We start from the raw sequence: 20419 nt of genomic DNA, 5'->3' as shown, positions 1-20419 counted from the left end.
AGAAATTTCATACCATCTTACCAGCATCTATTGAAACAGCACTGGCTGTGGAAGCCAAATATCGAGGAGATGTGAGGAAAAAAAATCAGTTTTACCTTGGTACATGTGCCTAGACAGTCTTATGCTTATAGCTTGCTCTGGACTTGGAATCTGTTGCCAATACCAACTATTCAATATTGTTTAGATAAAAGGATTCTAAATACAAATTTAAGAACACTTAGCAGTTAAAAAAGATCCTTGTTAAGTGCTAAGAAGCACAATGACATGTTATTTGCCACATGGAATAAGCTATGTTCTGGTGCAATGTTCAACTAGTTTGGGTACTCTCTGTTTAAAAAAATTCAAAAATTGCTGAGTGACAAAGGTTATAGTGATCATGGCTTTGGTATGTTTTAAACCAAACATTCATATATAAAAATAAGGTGACTTTACATAAAAGGTAAGTGAACAGAGGAAGTCTAAAATGCACAATCAAAAGTAATAAACCAGACTGCAAATAGTTTAAAAATGAACATTAAATCAGAGCTTAAAAATTCTAATTTATTTCTAACAAACATCACTTGATGCTTGACTCACAAGCTTTATTTACATTTGTCTACAGCATCATTTCCTTACGAAATATACTAGTACAGCTTAAACCAAATAAAATCATAATCATTCGAATTGTCTGTAAACTACTATTAGCTAAATTTATAACCTTGCATTTGCTTATTAGTACAGTCAAAGTTTTAAATACAGAAAGCACAAGAATAAACCAACAATAGCATGTAGAATCTAGAAGATCATCTGGGCAATTTAGAAGGTGGACTTTCAAGAAGTCTGAGGCACAATTACAAGAGAGTAAAAGTTCTTGTGCAACCTACAGTAAATGTAGCAAAAAAAAATTAAGACATAAAAAAAGCAGGGGAAGTTCACTGTAAAAATATTACCAAAATATTTCTACATAAGCTATTTTGCTTTCATCTTTAGATAAACTGAAGAGAAAAATCACTCATTTTAAAACAAAGAACAAATGAAAATTTTATCTGTCTACTAAGTACCTTAAAACATTTAATTTTCAGTTGCAGTAGACATTAATGTTAAGGAAAAACAAACAAAAAACAAAACCAAAAAATGTGGGTATTGATTCCCATGCACAAAAAGTTCCCAAGCACATCTGTCAATTTCCCTTAAAATACTTACCTTGCATTGTCACTGAAGATACTGTTAAGAGAAACCTTTTTTTAAAAACCAGAAGACAAAATAGAGCTCAAATGACCAGGTTTTGAGAAATAAAACAAATCTTGAAAGTATTTTAAGCCATAAATAATTTCAAGTGAATAGAAGCAATTATTTCTGCTTATGTCATGAGGAAATAAGCATTTGTTACTCAGAAGAAAATTTTATGCAGTGTTTAAACACCTCAAAGCAAATGCTCAATTAAATTCACAATGTCTTGTCTCTGTTGGTCTTATACCCAAAGAGAAATATATTTCAAAAGCTTTCTTCAATTTATTCGTTAACTAGGATTTAATTCTGTCTACCCTATTGTGTGATAACTGAATTTGTAAAAGGTATCACACAAAGCTTCTAAAAATATTAAACACTTTCGTATGTTTTTCTCATCAACCACATTAGTAGAGATGAACTGCTAGGCATTCTTGTTCAAAATCACTGTGTCAAAAAGGCAGAAACTAACACCTTTCTTCTCTGCAATTCACAAAACTTTTCTGTATTAAACTTGGTGGTGCAAAAAGTAAAACTAGATAGAGACAATGATTCTAAGGCACCCTTAACATAGGGAATTTCAAAATAAAGAAGTTTAACAATCTGTTAAACTTTTTCTAGTAAGAATCACTTTGACACAGGTTAACAAACAGGCTGAGTCCTTTCCCCAGATTAATATAAACAGATTGTTTCCAACTACTTTACCACAGTCTTGCCTCCATGCCCAAAGTCCAGATAAGCCTAGATAATGCTCATATTTGGAGATGAGAAAAACAAGAGTTTAAATTAGAAAACAAAGTACTTTGTTATAGCTGAGATGTTATAGCTTAAAAAAGCAAATGGATGTAAATAATGAATGACAAACAAAGCATCTATTTTGGGACATCATGGCTTAAAATACTATTTACTTTTAATATCACAAATAAACACAGCTGCATTTTTCTGAAAAGCAATGAAAGGCATGCACCTCTACTAGCAGATTTAGCACTTCTGACCAAATAAGACACCAACTTCTTAAAAAATATGCTTCATGCATTATATTGGACTTTTTTTCTAAGATGTAAATTTTAATACATTATTTCTTTTTTGAACTTGAACGGGAACCAGAATGGGATGATCCAGAAGGTGACCTGTGGTGCCTGTAAGACATAATGGGGAAAACAGGTAATCTGGTAAGCTGGAGCTGAATATCAACTTCCTTTGTATGACTTTGAGAATACGAAAAATTAAACCTCATTAAACTGGTAAAAGGAATAATTAAAATCTAAGATATAAACTTATACACATAAAATTAACTAGTATTTAACTTTGGATATGAGCCCAGTAGCAGTGCAACCATAATTTAAAAATCTCTTTAAGATATAGCCACCTCTCAATTATTTAAGGCAATGAAGGAAAGCCTTGCAAAGTTGTATACAACTACAGATTAATACAACAAAGGCATATAAACTGGGTAATGGCAGTGTGACTAAATCGTTCTTTCTGATATACTGTACATTGTGTGGTAAGGCTATACGTAAAACAGATATAGCAAGGCTTCTGACTGTGTATGCAAATATATATCCATAAATAATTATGTTTTGGAAATCTAGGTCGCACAAGATGACTGTACAATTAAGTTACAGGATTATATTCATGCAGCTAGTATGAATAAGTCAATATATCAACCTGGGTAAAGTAGTGGTGTTCCGAGGGGTTGGCCCTGGGCTCAGGGTTGTTTAGTATTTTCACCAATCACCTGGCTTATGGAATAGAGAACATGTTCATTAAGTTTAGATGACAACAAACTAGGGGGATTATATGTGGCTAAGATAAAAATTTGAAGAAGTGGTAAAAAAGCAACAGAATGAATTTCATAAAGTACGGAGTAATTTTTTTTTTTTAACAAAGGAATAAATGCGCAGAAATGAAACTAGCTGTGTGTAACCTTAATATCTACACTTCAAAATGGGAAGACGCAAAACCGATCATTATGTACAAGAAGAGGTAACTCTGGCACTGAACATAGCAAAAATCAGATTTTATCTAATCCTTACTTTTCACAAGCTGAAGGGATATAAAAATTTGCAAAGATTATTAAGGAAGCCATTAAAATGACTATATAATTAGACACTGAGGAAAAAAAGAGAAAAATAATGAAACTGAATAATTAACTAGTCTGCTGCAGGAAAGGCTGACAGATGACACACTCTCCAAATTTTAAAAATATCAACACAGGTAAAGTAATCTAGTCAAGATCTCTTTCTACAAAAAAGAAATTCGGACTGAAAGATAAAAAAATATATTAGCTATAAGAACAATTTCTTTATAAAGGGAACAAAAACAACAATTTGTTGTGGAAATGTATTTATACATATTTAAATAAGGACAGACTTCCAATTATCTATAATAGTTAATTTTCTTATTAGATGCCCTAGAATCCTACAGTTTCTAATATTTAATGTAAAATAGATAACATAAATTAATACTTATACAAATCAATCTCTAAATTACATCAACACACAGCTTCTGAATTAGAAACTTAAGAGACAGAAATAACCGAGAGTTGGCTATAATAATTATATATGAAAATAAAAATTTAAACAATAATCAGAGAGTGAAAGAGAGTAGTTTGATCCACTTTTCTAAACAACCTGATTAAAACACAGAGTAAACAAAGTAATTAATCTGTTTTTTGAAGTTCACAGTTGAAGATTTTAAAGTGGGTAACAAAGGAGATAATGAAAATCTAATCCTTGACTAAGAAGTTCAGTTAATCTACTAAACACACTTAAGAACACCCATTCTTATTTCTACAGAAACCCAAACCTTTCAGGTGACCGTGATCTTGTTCGTCTTTTTTTTCGATCACCAGATGAAGAAGATCTAGAACGACTTCTCTTTCTGTTCCTCTCAGGAGATGATGATGAACTTGAGTAAGATCTTTTTCGTGGGGAAGAAGAACCCCTGTGGGACCTGGAGCTGGATCTTCATTGATTGAGAAACAAATCAAACATTTCATTAAAAGAAGAAATGAGGCAGATGGTTTAGTTTCTAGCTCCAAAAATAAACAATTTATAGCTATAAAAATTTTATAAGAAAGAATACTTACTGCTTACTCAACAGAAGACTTCTGGTTCAACCATGAAATCAATTCTATTTAATTTAACTTCACCACTAGATAAGTGCTCACTACTTTAATTAAAAACTAGTCTAATGCATTAAAGTAGAATCTTAAATTCGTTTTCTAAAATTTAAAGGCTTTCATTTTAAAGTATAAGTAGCAAAACTAACAGGTAAGCATTTGTATAACTAACTTAATGTCTAGAAACTACATCCTTCCATTTGGGGAAAAAATATGTATCATACAACTTCCTGAAGAAAATAATAACAGTTTGTTGTGGAATTAAGCAACTTATTAGTTAAGTTGCTTTAGTAAAAGCAGGATACGAGGACAAAATGACATAAAACAGTAGCTATTAAATCATTAAACATTCAAAGAAAAATAAAGTAACTTTAAAACTTGATTAACAATATTTGTTTTTATGAAGGACTACTATCCATGAAGTATGAAGTGTTGACATTCACATGTTTCAGGTAGAGGTAAATGTGCAAATGTTTAAATACAGTATTTCTTCATTTACATATTTTGGTTGAAGTAATTTAGCTCAAACTTCCCAAAAAATTCACCTTTGGGCTTAAAATAAAATCAGAAAGCCCAAAAGGAGAATTCTTTGGAAAGTTATAAGCAATGAAAAAATGTTTGAAAAGAATATGAAGGCTGTTCTGTAAACCTTAAAGTGCTTCCCAAAGGAACTAGGACCTAAGGATCTTCACCTAAGAAGCACTCAAATAAAACAACTGAAACATTGATAATACATAATAACAATAATCTAACTTGCTCTCTATCATATTAACTTAATACAAGTGTGTATATCATTCTTTTCTTCTTAATGTTATCAAATTGTAGTTGCCCTCTAATGCTACAGATTTGGCTCTAAAATAAGCTATTAAGCAATTATTTTTATCAACTAGCTAACACTACACTTCAGTGTAATTCCACTTAAGTGGAATTTTAGTTGTTTTCTTATTCTTGTTAGATGTCTTTAATAGATCAACAAATTAGATTAAAAAGAATGGCAGCATATTTTGACGAAGTCTAGAAAAAACTTTAAGAGACTAAAAGCTAGTTTCTCACTTGGTTCTTTACAAATTATTTTTCCCTCTGCAGTGCTAACTAAATGCAACCTGAAGTTAACCTGAAGTTAACAAAAATGCTTCAAGATCACATCCTACCTAAACCACCAACCAACTTCTTAGTTTGTGGAATTTAAGAAGTATCTATACTTCTTACATACTACACACACTGTGTATAATATTCTGTGTTATATTACAGAGAAGTGAAAATAAAACCCACTTATCTGATGTAAATTACAGAATTATTTCTGTAAATACTGAAATAATTGCCTTGCAAAACTGTGTTGAGGCAGTTATTTTTCTTCCTTTTAAACATGAATTAAGCTTTTTCATCTGCATACTTACTATAACTACTACTGCAAAATAACTTTAATGAGTAGGCATTTGGTGATAAAGCTTGGCTGCATCTTCCCATTTCATCACATTTTAGCATAAAAATAGCAAACCTTGCACAATGCAAAATAACCACCTTAATTCAATCATGGGAATGTCTTGGCACACTGCTGGCAATGGAGACATCTCATGGTGAGAAAATTAAGCTGAGGCAAGTGCATTAGTTTTCTAATGCTAAAATAAAATTGACAAATAGAAGCAAAATAAGGGAAAAAAAGCAACGCCTTCTGCAGCCTTTAAATATTTTCTCTCTCTGCTTTACAGAGAGATGCTACCTCATTCACCTTGATTTCGACCCACGAGATCTCGAACGTTCTCTGGAACTGGAACGAGATCTTGACTGCGAACTGGAAGAACTTCTTGAACGCGACCTGGAACAACATGGAAGGATATTTTTTTCCAGGACCATTTAATTAAGCTTTGTGATATGAACACTGAAAGAAAACTATGCATTAGGATTCATTTTCATTTAATAATTATTTGGGATATTTTCAAAACACAGTATTTTAAGGTTCATTTAAAACTTTTATTCTGTATTAACAATTATGCCAAAACTTAAATTAATAATTTTTGAAAACAATCAACTACTTTTCAAGTTCATGGGGCTGCAAAGAGTTGGACACGACTTAGCGAGACTGAACAACTTTCCAAGTCTGACAAGATTTCTTTAAAAACGCTTTTAAGATTGTACAGATAAAAATGCCCAGCATTATCACTTTATTAATATTGAATACTTTTTGTTCACAAATACTTAAAAGTAACCTGAGAGGGACTGACATATTCAGGAATATAGCAGTTTATATTTAACTTGAAATGTTTCTATTTTCTTCGTCATTAGTTAGCATAAAGCTTTAATACTGACATGGGTATATTTTTAACCTGTATGTTTTCTGTCTACTCAAAGATGTGAGAATTAAAGGGAAACTACACTTATAATCCTGTCACTGTTTTAGGAAATTATTGAAAATGACAGGAAATACGGTCCACTTGCATTTAAAAAGTCAACAAATTAAACAAATTTCATTTAGTAATTTAATTTATACTTAATTTGTTCCTGAAAATAACAATTTGCAGAAAAACGTTAATTTTTATCTTAAAAGTATCTTTATAATCACTGTTTTAAGTTTTCAGGCTTTACAGTAACTCAAAAATTACATAAGTACTTAGCTAATATTTTATTCCTAAATACAGCTGAAATTCATTGCACACAGTTTCACTTAACTAAATAGGAGTTCTTCAAGGGAAATCTGCTTACATAAAGTGTTGCTTTTTCTCAACTAAAACTTCATTTTTATTGTTGACTACACAATCAGTGACTTTTTATTAAAACTTTACATTACTAACAAAATAATATGCAAGTATAACACAAATTAAATCCTCTAATTTATTCCTGGACAGCTCTAAAGTATGAGCATTAGGATAACAGAATACAGCCAAATTTCTCCTGTATTCAGAATACCTATGCCAAATAAAACACTGTAAAGAGCAGCAGTTCAATTAATGCCTAGAAAATTTCTGTACTAGTGTTTAAAATCATCAGTGGAAATATAAATCTTCACTTTATTTACTTTGAGTTTTCTGAATGTAAAACTATCTCTTTTGATAACTAAGTATCTATAAATAATGATTTAATTGAATTTTTAGAGTCTATTTTAATAAAAGGCATGGTGCTAAACTGGACTAAGGAAGTTTCATATTAAAATTTTGTATTTCTGAAATATTCGACAATAACTTCACGGCACTAAGATAGAAAAAAATGATCTTTTAAATGATAACTTGAATGAAAACTCTAAAATAAAAGGAAAGTTTAGTTAAGAAAAACAAAATTTATAAGTAAAGAAGTTAGATACTGACATTTTGACTGGTGTTACCCTTGACCTGTACCCGTTTACCTGGACCTAGACCTTGAACTGGAGGGGGAGGATGAGCGTGATGAAGATCGTGAATGTGAAGACCGAGACTTTGAGCGACTTCGTCTGTTAGATTTCTTTTTACTACTATCTTCTTCTTCACTGGCATCAAGATTATATTTTGAGAGATCAGCATCATCTTCATCCTCATCCTAACAAAAATCCACAATTAATTATATTTAGACCTTGAGATATCAATGCTGTCTACTAGGAATGATGAATAGTTCTATGTAATGGACATCTTCATATGAACACATTTTATCACTATCATCTCAACAAATTCACTCTCAATCCTGAAATCTGACTACTACATTCCTGATCTCAGCTAAAGAGACTGAATGACTGTCTCAGACATTTCAAAGATGTAAATGTAGAAGTCATACTCATTTTCTTTTTCACACAATGTATTACCATATAAACTGTCAAGAATTTTCAGTTTTATTCCCTTAAAAGTTCTTAAATGCATCTCCTTTAAGACTTAGTTCAGAACTTCATTCCTTTCTCTAGGACACCCTTTTAGGAAGTCTAACTGTGGGAATTCATTCTGCCTCCCCAATATCTCAGTATGTTGACAGTAATCTCTAAAACACAGATCAGATAAATATATCTCATTAGTTTCTTTTTCAAACTTCTTTCATATTGTTTTATCTCATTTATTTTTCAAACTTGTTCCATATTGTTTTATGTGCATTTGAGGGCCTCCTGTGCTCAGACCTCAAAGCACCCTTAATCTGTATCTACTCATCCATAAAATTTTACACACAGGCCCCACAGAATAAACATCACCAGACGTGATGCGTTTGTTGACCCCCATATTACCTTCTCCCCTCTGCTCTGACCACACTACCCCATATATGATTTTTTGGATGTTGCTGGCTTGTTTCCTACTATGGGAAACTTTATTTGCTGTTCTCACTGTCCTAAAAATGCTCTGATCCCAGCCCTTACCGCGGGCTCCTTCATATCACTCTTATCACTCAAGTCTCAACACAAATTTCATGGTCTCAGAAATCCCCCATTCACTGAAACCAAAGTAGTTCTTCTAATGATCTGCTATCACATCATGCATCTTCATAATATTATTGCTATTTAAATTATATTGTTTATGTCTTTTCCTCTGTGCAATTTAAGTTAAGAGAAGCATGTTCTGTCTCGGTCACTACTGTATATCTCAAGTCAGAATAATGCTTGGTAAAACAGATCAAAATTTTTGTGGAAACAAATGATGACACTGTAGAACACATCTTCACCATAAGCCAAAGGTTATCAAAGACATTCATATGCCATAGCTTAAACAAGACAAAGGGGAAATATGGTAAGGAAATAAGTTACCTCATCTAATTTATATTTAGAAAGATCTTCATCCTCATCCTCTTCTTCTCCCTCAGATTCTTTATCTTCAACTTCCTTTAAAATAGATGCAGGACCAACTGCCTTCCCTCTGTATTTTTTTTTCTTACGTCCAAACTAGAGAAAAAGTTTCAAAATATTTCTGTTAGCTAAAGTATTAAAATATTTTTTCCCAAGAAATTACTTTTATATATTTAGGCGTCAATATGTATTTTTAAGTCAATTATGATTTCCAACAAAATGATAAGCTCCTGTAAAAGACTTAATGTGTACTTACAAAAATGAGATACATTTAGTATTTTTTTTCACTTATATTTTCTAGCATGTTTCTCTAAGTTGCATTCAACCTACACACTAATGTATATCTTACCTCATCATATTCACCATCAGATTCTTCTCTTTCTATGTATTCAACATTTTCTCTTTCATTAAAACCACCACCATATCCTAAGGAAGGGGGAGCAGAAATTGTTATGATAATTCACCAAAATCACCTACAAGTAACAGGAAAAAAAATGAAATCTTATCAAAGACATCTGTTTATCCCTTTAATAAATTACTGGTCTCAAAAAAAAAAAAAAAAGTATCATTACAGAGAACAGCCTCAAAGTTGGATATAGCTGGAAAAGTCTCATGGCTACAATTTTAGCTCTTCTCAATTTTAAAATGTCCTGCCTGTATGATTTCAGTTAATACATGGAATATATGGATGGAAAACATCTCCTTAAATGTCTGCTATAACCAAGTTTTAAAACGACTTTCCTCTGGTTTTAATCGTAATTCTTTTGGGAGAAGTGGGCTCAGTAAGAACTAAAAATCAAATTTCACTGTTTACTAGTTAAAAATAGCTTGAAATCTTTTGATATACTGAAATTTTGCTGGGCTAAAATACAGTTAGAGCTTGGAAAATATATAGGCAAATATAATGACACAACAAAAAACATAAAAATCGGTTTTAAATACACAGTTAAAAGTCACTCAGTTTTTCTGAGAAAGCCAGTAAACTTTTCAACTGAAAATATTCTAATAAAGACCAATCATGATCAATACACCATTATTATTTACTGCCACAGTTACTATCTACAATTTAGACTTACAGATCTCTGACAGGCTTAACAAAGATAGGAAGAAGAAAGTGAGTTAGTTTTAGAGAAAATGAGATGAGAACTTCTGAAAAATATCTCCCACTGAAAAAAATAAAGAAGTGGTTAAGAGTAACATAACCTAACGATCTCACATATTTCAGAACAGTACGAGCACACAAAGAGTACTTCCCAGTTTTAAGGATTTAATGAATCAGCAAAATGTTAAATTTACAGACAAAAAAAGCATTTTTTAAAAATTTAAGATTTGCAACTTTAAATCTGTCAGTCACAGGCATTAAAAAACTCATCACTTACTCTCTCATCATTTTATAAGAGCCACAAACTAACAATAGAAAGGATGTAAGTGTTCCAGTAAAATAAGGCAATAAAATTAACTCACTTAAAAAAAAATCCCACATTAATGCAGTGTCCTTTCTTTTCCTCACTATACTCTGTACCGGTGAAAACCACAATATATCAGTGTCTATCCTCAGAATATTTGATATCATCCCTTTTTTCCTCTTCCTACCTTGTTCCAGAGACAAAATAGACTCCAACTGTAATATACAAGAATTTCCTCATTTCTATGCATATGACAAAACAGTGAAGTGTTTTAAATTATCAATAACTTTTCCTTAGTAAAATCCTGGCTCTGGTTTTTCAGAGTATCAAATATTAAAAGAAAAAAAAATCAAGTAAAATTAGGTATATGCTCACCTCAAGAAAATACCTCAGGGATTTTCTTGGTGGTCTAGTGACTAAGATTCCATGTTCCCAAAGCAGGGGCCCAGATTCAGTCCCTGGTCGGGGAACTAGATCCTACATGCTGCAACTAAAAGCCTCCATGCAACTAAAAGCTAAAAAGCATCCCACATGCTGAAATGAAGATCAAAGATCCTGTATGCTGCGACTAAGACTAGTAATTTAAAAAAAGAAAAAGGCTCATATTCAATGATAATTTGAGAGATATACGCTGTAGAAAATTGTAATTCAACTATATAGTTTCTTGACTCTAGATATATATTTAATATCATGGCAGTATGTCCCGAGACGTAAGAGATGTAAAGACTTAAACCTCACAATACTTTGAAGTAGATAAAAAATTAATGCAAAATGATTCACATAAGAAAAGAGGAAAAAAAATTATATAATAGGATGACTGTAAGCCAACAGTACAGAAAAACTTGACTACTTATATGTGGAAATGTAAACATATTAAAGCACTGCTATTTAAAATCAATAGGCTTTCAGTAGAGTTCTTTGTCCAATCAGTAATCTGAAAGTAAAATAATGGTAAGGCAAACATGGGGAGCCAAAGAATTAATTATACCAAGATTTAAGAAGCAAACAGGTAGGCAGTTTTGCATAGGAAGCGTGATAGCAAACACAAAGCTATTCTCATGTTCTCTCACACAGTCATAGAAGAACCTAAATAATCTGCTAGCAATATATTATTAAGGTATGTTGTATGAGTTCATACAACAAATACACCTCATGAAGTCTTTTATGTGGGAAATCAGTAGCTACAGCATAAAAAAAAAAAAAAAAAGAAAGCCTTCAGCATCATCTCCACTGAATAACAAGGGAGAGGAATAACTGGCTTATTTATGTGTGTTTCCCTCACTCTACTGGTTTGACACTTTCAGGGAATGTTGTAAAATTGGTCTTCTTGCTTCGATGCTTGCCACTCCCACCCCCTAATTATTTTTCTATAAACCAGTAATGTTTAAAAATTAGAAATGTCAATCCCTTGTTAAAAATTGTTATTTCCCATTATATTTAGAATGAAATAAAACTTCTTACTATGATTTACATGGCCTTTGCCTATTTCTGAAGTGTCTTCTGGAGCTGCTAGGAATTCACCCATATGCTAAATTCTTTCAAGTGTCAGGGCCTGATTCATATAAGCTGTTTGCTTTTGCTTGGAATGATCTCTCAACTTGCTACTAACTTTCACTTCTTAGCCTAAACATTGCTCTCTTGAAGACTTCATTAATTTTTGCCTTTACACTTCTAGTTTGCTTAACCAAGTATTCCCCTGCATCGTGGCCAATGGCCAATAAATATTTCCTCAATTCTATACTCAATATTTGAGTATAAGAAACAGCACAGTCCTGGCATCATTTATGATACAGTTTATATGAAACAAGCAACCTCTATAGATTTTTATCAAGTGTTAAAATAAAAATAATATCTTAAGATTTGTCTCAAAAAATGTAAAATGTGAGCAAAGATCAGTAAAGGATCAAACATTTAAAATAGGCCTGAATTAGGGTTGTGACAATGGAAGTGAAGAGAGAAAAGGGGATGAATGTAACATGTGCTTCAAAGGAAGAACTGAGACACTACTTTGAAAATTCTGAGAATCTATATTTTGATTAATCAGCAGAGAACAAATAATAAAGACAAACTAGACAGTAACAGTATTATTAGTTCACATCTTCAACAATGACAGGCTTGTAAGACAACTACTTGTATCAAGGGAAATGGTAAAGGGTCAGGACACAAAAAAGATAATGGGTAAAGGAAAGTGAGGTTATTAAACTTCAACAACTTCAGTTGTTAAGATTTTAGCTCTTGCATTAGTGAAACTTTTAAAGGAGGAATCACAAAACAGGTCAAAGAGAATGTGAATAAATAAAAGGCTTCCAGGGATTACAATTCTTATAACTGTTAAGATTCTGGACTTTTTCCTAAAAGCAATCAAAACAAAATGTTTTAAACAAATGGAGTTTTAGTTTAGAACAAAGAACTCCTGGCTGTGTGGGATATATGTACAACAACAAGGTGGCTGTTTTTTTCCCAAGAAACAAGATAAAGTTGCATCTCTGCCTAGGGAAATGATGGAGAAGACTTGTGGGGAAACAAGAGAGATGAAGGAGTTATTAAGAAGGATGTCTAAGTTTCTGGTTTATGTAACAAGCATACGGCGGGTGGTACCAATCATGAGAAAGAGATCGCTAGAAGAGGGCCAGGTCCTCGGGGAAAATCGCGAATTCAGTTTAGATATAATGAGTTTGACATTTACATAGTGATGATGAATAGGCAGCTGAATATACAGGTCAAAGAAGTCTGAGCTAGAGACATAAATTTGGTTATCATGGTGTGCCAATGCTTACTTAAACTTAGGTCTTCAAGAAAATGCCCAGAAAACAGAGCATAAGAGAGAGCTTAGGAATTGGACCTAGAAGAAACCCAACATTCTGTGACCATGAAAATACAATGAAAAAGGAAACAGAATAACCAACTAGAGGAGTGTATGTGTGTTAATTTAAAAAAAGGGGGGAAAAAAAAGGGGGGGAAAAAAAAGGGGGGGAAAAAAAGGGGGGGGGAATATAAACGTTAAAGAGGTAAGAGAAGGAAAAAAAGGTCTTATTAAAAGGCCTTAATCTACAGACAGTGCAACTGTCTAAAGTCAGGGAGGAGAAGGAAACAGGGAAGTAGTTTATTAAGTCTAGGTCTGATAAGGTGACTAACGTATCAACAGAAGGAAGCCTTTGACTGTACAAGTTGTTGAATGACAAAATCAGATGTGAAGTATACTGATAATGTGTTTGCTCTAACTGATGATAATGGGAAACTACATTCTATCAGGTAAGTATTTTCACCCAACTACTGACAACACACAGAGGCTTCCCTGGTGGCTCAGACAGTAAAGAATCTGCCTGCAATCCAAGAGACCTGGGTTTAGTCCCTAGATGAGAAAGACCCATTGGAGAAAGGAACGGCAATCCACTGCAGAATTCTTGCCTGGAGGATTCCATGGACAGAGGAGCCTGGCCAGCTATAGTCCATGGGGTCGCAAAGAGTTGGACATGACTGAGACTAATAATGCTGACAATGCAATAACTGACAACCCACAGAGTCAATGATGAGTTATTATTTAGACCAATGGTGACCAAATACCATCTAAAACACCTGCAAATTTTTGGGACCCACCACCAAGGAGCTTTATCAGCTGTTTAGGAATCTGGATTTTCAGTTTCTCAAATGATTCTAATGCATGGCTAACTTTTAGAATTATTGCCTAAACTTTAGACAAATACTTTAAAAGGTGCCCCATGTTTGTTTTTGTCATACTAGGAAATCAAATGAATGAAAAAAATGGGATTATCCTACCATTATTAATAACAAACATTTAGACTATCAAAGGACAGAGAGGAATAAAGCATTTCTAAAACTATCCTAATGTCGAGTAATTGTTAGGATACAGTCTCCTCATGCTGTACTTTGTAAACTGTGAAATTACCATACAAAAGATGACTCTGTGGATGAAAGAAAAAAAAAAATCAAGATAAAAAATATAAGAGCAGAATAAACAATCCTAATTTACTGTGTTCTTATGAAGTGATATAATTATCAGCTTCAATGTTTAGTGGTTTTAAAACCATTTAATTGGAATCAGTTTGACTCTTACCTGTTCTTTCTTCCAGTTTAGCATACTTTGGAGTATTACACATGTTACACTCTGATCTTCTGGCCCAATTCACATTACTGCAACTTTAAAAGTGAAAAATGTCAAATTAGTAGATTATAACATAAGACAAATAGTAAATTTCAAAATATTTAAGAATTTTAAACTAAAAAGTAGAGTGAACTCACTACCATAAAGAAATGTTTACTAAAAGGATGCTACAAAGGAAATGTACCAATGTAACTTTTCTGAGGAGAGAGTATGGTTAGAACAGACTGAACTACTTAAGCAGAGAAGCAAAAGCTATATATAGTATGAAGAATGCTTCTGTCTTTTTATGATAAATCAATGAGAAATTATATTTACAGAGATTTTGCTGTCTTGCAGGGGGAAGGGGGGCAATACCACTTTAAATGAAATGTTCTATTAATTTCCCAGTCTCCAAATTCACCTCAAAGAGTAAGGTTATACTCTGCAAATAAAAGTCAAAAAAAATTTTTTTTCTCCTGCAGAATCAGTTCATGCACTGGATCCCAAATTCAGTGACTTAATCTGTTGCTGGAAAATTATTCAATACTAATTTAGTATTTTTAAGATCAGAAATTTGTGTAAGACCCTCTTCTGATTCAGTCCTTTCATGCATATTTGATTCATCTGCTTAAGAGAAAAGATGGATATTGGAAAAATCAATATAGCACGTGAAAATCAGAAATATTAAGAAACCTAATTAGGAATAATTATCTACAGGATGCAACTTATGATTCTAAAATTACTGTGCAAACAGACAAAAGAGATTTCATGATATATTTCACACTAATGATACAGGCTAAAAGTTTTTGAGATTTTTCAAAAATAGGACAAAATAGGTTTTTAGTTCTTTTAAATACCCTTCTCTTTTTGAATGTTAGCTCATCTTGAGCATCGATTTACTGGTATACATAATTCATCTTACTAACAACTAACATTACCATTAAAAATAAAATTTTAAAGTTCTTTATACTTAAATATCAGATACAGAATGAATAACAATCAACAGATCTTTGATTTAAAGTCTACTGTGGCTTGCCAATGTGACTAAAAAGAGTAGGTAGTATTAACAAGTAGTGGCTACATACATTATGGGAAAAAAGTCAGGATGATCATTTAAAACACATACGTTTTACACTGCCAGTCATTAGCACTAAATAAGCCTCGGCTCTTTTCTGCGAGTGTCTTTCCTATTTCAGTGCCCCCTGCTTTCATCATCTTAGCCTCAGTTGTTTTCTCTGAAAATAGAAAAATGCAGTATGAATCTGGGGAAATAAATAAATGGTCTGTATAAACAGTCTTAACAGAAGGTTCCTTAAGTGCTTACCTCGACCACATCTATTACAGCTAGTTCTTCTAGCAAAGTTTACATTTCCACATCTGAAAATAAAGTAAAAAATACTTAGAGAGACACGTATTAAACTTACGTAATTTTAAAGATTCTATTACACAGTTTTTTTTAATGTGTCCTCCCTATATACCTGGGTCCAGAACTTCTACTTCTCTTTTCATGTTAACGTCAATGTTAACTACAAAAGAACAAACAAAAAAAACCCTCACAATTTAGGTGGAAAAAATACAAGATTTGAAGTTACGAGTCATGGATAAGAAACTTCAATCTCTCAGTTACCAATTATGTGATTCTGGTAAGTCACTTAAGGATCTCTATGCCTCAGTGTCCTCATATTGGCACACATCATTAAGTACAACAAGATACCCTTACAAAGTTTAAGTGAGATGTGAGTCCACTTGAACAATTACTGATGAAGCACCAGGGAGTTCAAAAAGATTTAAAGTAACTCTCATATAGAAAATAAGATTATACAAAATTTTGTTAAGAATTATAATACAAAATCCTAAAGGTGAACCAAGGGGGAGAAAATGGGTAAGTCAGAAATGGCTTCATGGATCTTAATACTATCCTCTTGTTAGAAACAGAAGGTGGGATGGTAAAAAGACAAAGGAAAATTATGACAGAATAGAAATAGGTTCAATAACTAAAAGAAAACTCAGTTTTGGGGGTATCTATTAAACCTCTGAAACCTAGTTGGAAAACTACAACCAATAATGTCAACACATCAAGTAACATATTGTAACTTTATGCTGATACTAAACAACCAAAAATATGGGTTCATGAACATGGTTTTTATACTGCATCTGCAAATCATAAAAGCATGCTAAATGCTCTAAATATCATGTAAAGCTTAAACTTCACAAAGTTGATTTCTTTCTTTTCTTTTTTTTTTTTAGGTATTATACTAGAATGGAATAAAGATGCGACGTATGGAAGAGACACCCAACTGAAGCACACCACTAACTAGGTCATTCCCCTCACACCCCCCCCCCAAAATAAAGAATATCCTTTAGGACTCCAATAAGCATTGGAAATACATTCTGAAAATGTCTTCTGGATTTATATACATTGTAGAAGTTAGTCTGTTCATATATTTGTAACTGAATTGAAATGCACTCTTAGAAAAACCTTCAAATATCTGAGTACACTGTCATTAATGACACTGTCAAAAGCAAATTATTCTAACAAGTGACCAACAACACAAAAAGTCAGTTGTTTGTTCTACTCAAAATTGACTTGATACCCTTCAAGTAATCTTAATCTTTATGTAATCGAGAAACATCAACTTTTTATGTAAAGAAGCACGATGCTTCATTTCAGTTCAGTTGCTCAATCCTGTCTCTTTGTGACCCCACGGACTGCAGCCCGCCAGGCTTCATTTAAATTGCTCAAAATATGAATGGAAGACATATGCTGCGGAAATAAGCCCTTAATCTTCTTTGACATTTGATTCTAAAACTAATATTTATAGTTATTGATTGATGAGTATTTGCTACATCTTATTGCTCTACACAATCTATGCTGTACCATTTTAAGGGAGATCTTCTGTTTTTTTAAGCAAAGTAAAATAGCCTAGGTAAAGTTACATAAGCAATAGGATTGGAATTAATTTTCAAAGTTTTCACTCTTTACTACCAGACACTCCATATGCCATCTGTGGCTTGCTTAGAGACAAGTATTCAAAAGTTTTTATTGGAACACGAGATGCGGATTCTTTGACAATTACTTTCCATAATAATTTTTGTATATCTCCAAATAAATACACCTACTTAAACACCCGCCAATAAAAAATCTTCCTAAACAATTTAATAAAGGACACTGGTTTCAGCAGAGCCACTAAAACACGTGCTTCTTTGAAGCAGGCATTCTCCAGGGCTGAGCAGGCAAAAACACAGACCTCGTATGTTTCGGTTCTAAGGAGGCGAAAGGCTCAATTCTTGTGGGGAAATTAAAGACCAATAAAGAAAAAAAAAAAAAAAAAAAGCCAGAATTCCTGCAACCAAAGGAGGTTAGCGTTCGGCAGGAAAAAGTAAAAACAATACGGAAAGAAAGTTTGAATTAAATTAAACAAAAAACAAACAGCAAAATGAACTAGGTGAAGCAAACAAATGAGTTCAAGACAGCAACGTTTTCGGAACAAGAGTCAGGTTCTGCAGGGAAAAGTCACGTGGGGGAGATCCGACACCGAGCTGGCCTCCACCGGGGAGGTTTCCTTATCGCAGAAACCTGGCCGGGGGTGGGGTGGGGAGTGAGGAAAACGGGCGGCCATCTCCCTCCCCAAACAGCTGGCTGCCTCGGAGAGAGATAATCGAGGAGACGCTGAAGACTTAATCAAAAGAAAGGTTCTTGAAAGACCCCATCGTGAGGAGACTAAGAGCCTCCTTCCCGCCCGGGATCCGGCAGTTCTCCTCCACCACTCGGCTGACGGCATCAGCGACCGTAAAAACGGAAAATGCTCAATCGACTCGAGAAAGCCTCCAACGACAAACCCCGCTTCAAACTCGGGATCCTTCACGAACTCACTTTTTGTCTGGGCAAATCCAGTCACCGTCACTGACTCTGAAATTCTTGGTCGACATCTTGACGCCGCCACCACAACCACCCGCAGCTACGTCTTCACAGGAGGGAGCGGGCCGGGGACTTTTGGCGCTCCGGGGCTGTCCTCACACCGCCTGACTCCTTTCCAACACTGCGACAGGGTTTGATAGTGCGAACACTCGGCCTATATTGGGTTTGAACGTTATTGTCCAGAAAAATATGCCTGTGAGATTTTTTTTTCTGGCCGAAAGAGTTACAATGAAAATATATTCTCTAGGACTAAACTAACAGGCGCCGCCAGGACAGCCCAGGCGGGAGGCATTCGTGGCACTAGATGGCTCGGAGAGCCCCCTACAGGCAGGAGGACCTGAAAGGAAAGTACTTCCGCTCAGATGGGCGGGACTAGGGAGGTGGGGCGGAAGTGACTATGACCCTCCGGGGCTGGCAAAGGCGAATTTCGCTAATCGGTAGGGGTGAAGTGGACTTCTCCTGTTTTTGGAAAAGTGATTTTTAATAAAGTCTCGAGAACTCTGTTCTTTCACCATGCACATAGGATATCGTTTAAAACATATTGTTTTGGGGTACGTAAATAGATGTAACAGATAAGTAATATACACTTGGGAAGTGAGCAGTTATTTTGGAACTAGGAGGTTGCCACAATGGTTAAAAGACCTGTCTTTTCCCCATTCCATTCCCTTGGTTTCCTCCAGAGGTTATACTCACTTGTTGCTGCCGCTACTGCTGCTGCTGCTGCTAAGTCGCTTCAGTCGTGTCCGACTCTGTGCGACCCTATAGACGGCAGCCCACCAGGCTCCCCCGTCCTGGGATTCTCCAGGCAGGAACACTGGACTGGGTTGCCATTTCCTTCTCCAATGCATGAAAGTGAAAAGTGAAAGTGAAGTCGCTCAGTCGTGTCCGACTCTTAGCGACCCCATGGACTGCAGCCAGGCTCCTCAGTCCATGGGATTTTCCAGGCAAGAGTACTGGAGTGGGGTGCCATTGCCTTCTCCAATACTCACTTGTATTTGGGGTTTATTCCTTTGCTTTTAAAAATGTAGTTTATGGCTAATAAACGGTTGAACTTTACAAGGATAGTTTATTGTTATATAATCGTCTGCAGCTTTCTTTTCGTCAACAATATGCTTTTAAAAAGTCCTAGATTGTTGCGTGTATTTGTATTTGTTTAATTTTGCTGTTCTTTATTGGTAATGTTGCTTCGTGTGACAGTTTATCCCTCTGTTTCTCAACTTTTGTCATAAATTTGGATACAAAAATGCAAGAATTTTTCTAGAGTACAGCTTGTATCTCAGAGAACATTTTCAGCTACATTCTAATTATTGCTTTATTGGCAGCTGTTTATTTTTCCTTAATAACTGGTCCTATTTTTCCAGTTCTTTGTTTATTGAGTAATTGTGATTTTTATCCAAGACATTTTGAATATTTTGTTGCATAGACTCTGGGTTCTGATTAAAGCCTTTGGGGAATGTTGATTTTTTGTTTGTTTGTTTTCTTTTAGGAGGCCATCAATCCAGTTTGGTTCATATCTTAAGTTGAGTCTCACCTGTGGGTGCTGGTTCCATGTCAGTTTGGTTTTCAGAGGCTTTATTGTGTTACATTGAATCTGTTCTATACATAAAACACTCAGGAATTATTTTGGAACTTGGCAAGTAATTTAAGTTGTAGTTCACATATCTTTTGCTATGCAGCTTTTTTCTATTCTGCAGGTGCTTAGTTCAAGGTGTGAGCAGAGAACTTAGTCAGATTCATACAAAGAATTAGGGAGTTTGCTTCTCCAGCTCTTCCTGGTTTTGATGTTCCTCTCCTCTGTTTTGCAGAGTTTCATTTTCTTGCTAGAAATATAAGGTTTCTCTTGGAGTTTTAGCTTGGTGCCACAGCTACAGCATCTGACTAGGGCACACACTGGAGCAAAGAGGTGAGAGAAAAAAGCAAAACAAAAGATGAATTC

General features: G+C 34.0%; 1 protein-coding gene and 1 non-coding gene across 4 annotated transcripts; both read right to left on the bottom strand.

Annotated features, from left to right (window-relative positions):
- Positions 1 to 519: 519 nt before the first annotated feature.
- ZRANB2 (zinc finger RANBP2-type containing 2) lies at positions 520 to 18533 on the bottom strand. 3 transcript variants are annotated; one of them, NM_001105346.1, is given in 11 exon segments: positions 561 to 2345; positions 2875 to 2948; positions 4015 to 4173; positions 6060 to 6146; positions 7668 to 7837; positions 9018 to 9152; positions 9406 to 9482; positions 14538 to 14620; positions 15691 to 15799; positions 15889 to 15941; positions 18439 to 18500. In NM_001105346.1, coding segments are annotated over 10 exon segments (963 nt in total). In that variant the 5' UTR covers positions 18495 to 18500; the 3' UTR covers positions 561 to 2345; positions 2875 to 2914.
- On the bottom strand, positions 4851 to 4936 carry MIR186 (microRNA mir-186). Its single transcript, NR_031376.1, has one exon. It is a non-coding gene; the product is annotated as a microRNA mir-186 (primary transcript).
- Positions 18534 to 20419: the final 1886 nt, after the last annotated feature.

This window comes from Bos taurus, chromosome 3 (genome assembly GCF_002263795.3).
Source record: "Bos taurus isolate L1 Dominette 01449 registration number 42190680 breed Hereford chromosome 3, ARS-UCD2.0, whole genome shotgun sequence".
Classification (NCBI taxonomy): Eukaryota; Metazoa; Chordata; class Mammalia; order Artiodactyla; family Bovidae; genus Bos; species Bos taurus.
Note: the sequence above shows the minus strand (reverse complement) of the source record. Positions and strands in the feature narration are given on the sequence as shown.

Excerpts from the sequence above, each read along its gene's own strand:
- ZRANB2 (XM_005204454.5), bottom strand. The coding sequence starts at position 18,494 with ATGTCGACCAAGAATTTCAGAGTCAGTGACGGTGACTGGATTTGCCCA. Across the intron at positions 7,838-9,017 it reads CTAAATATAAATTAGATGAG|GATGAGGATGAAGATGATGC; the intron begins GTAACTTATTTC and ends GATTTTTGTTAG. Across the intron at positions 6,147-7,667 it reads AGTTCAAGGTCTAGGTCCAG|GTCGCGTTCAAGAAGTTCTT; the intron begins GTAAACGGGTAC and ends ATGTTGTTCCAG.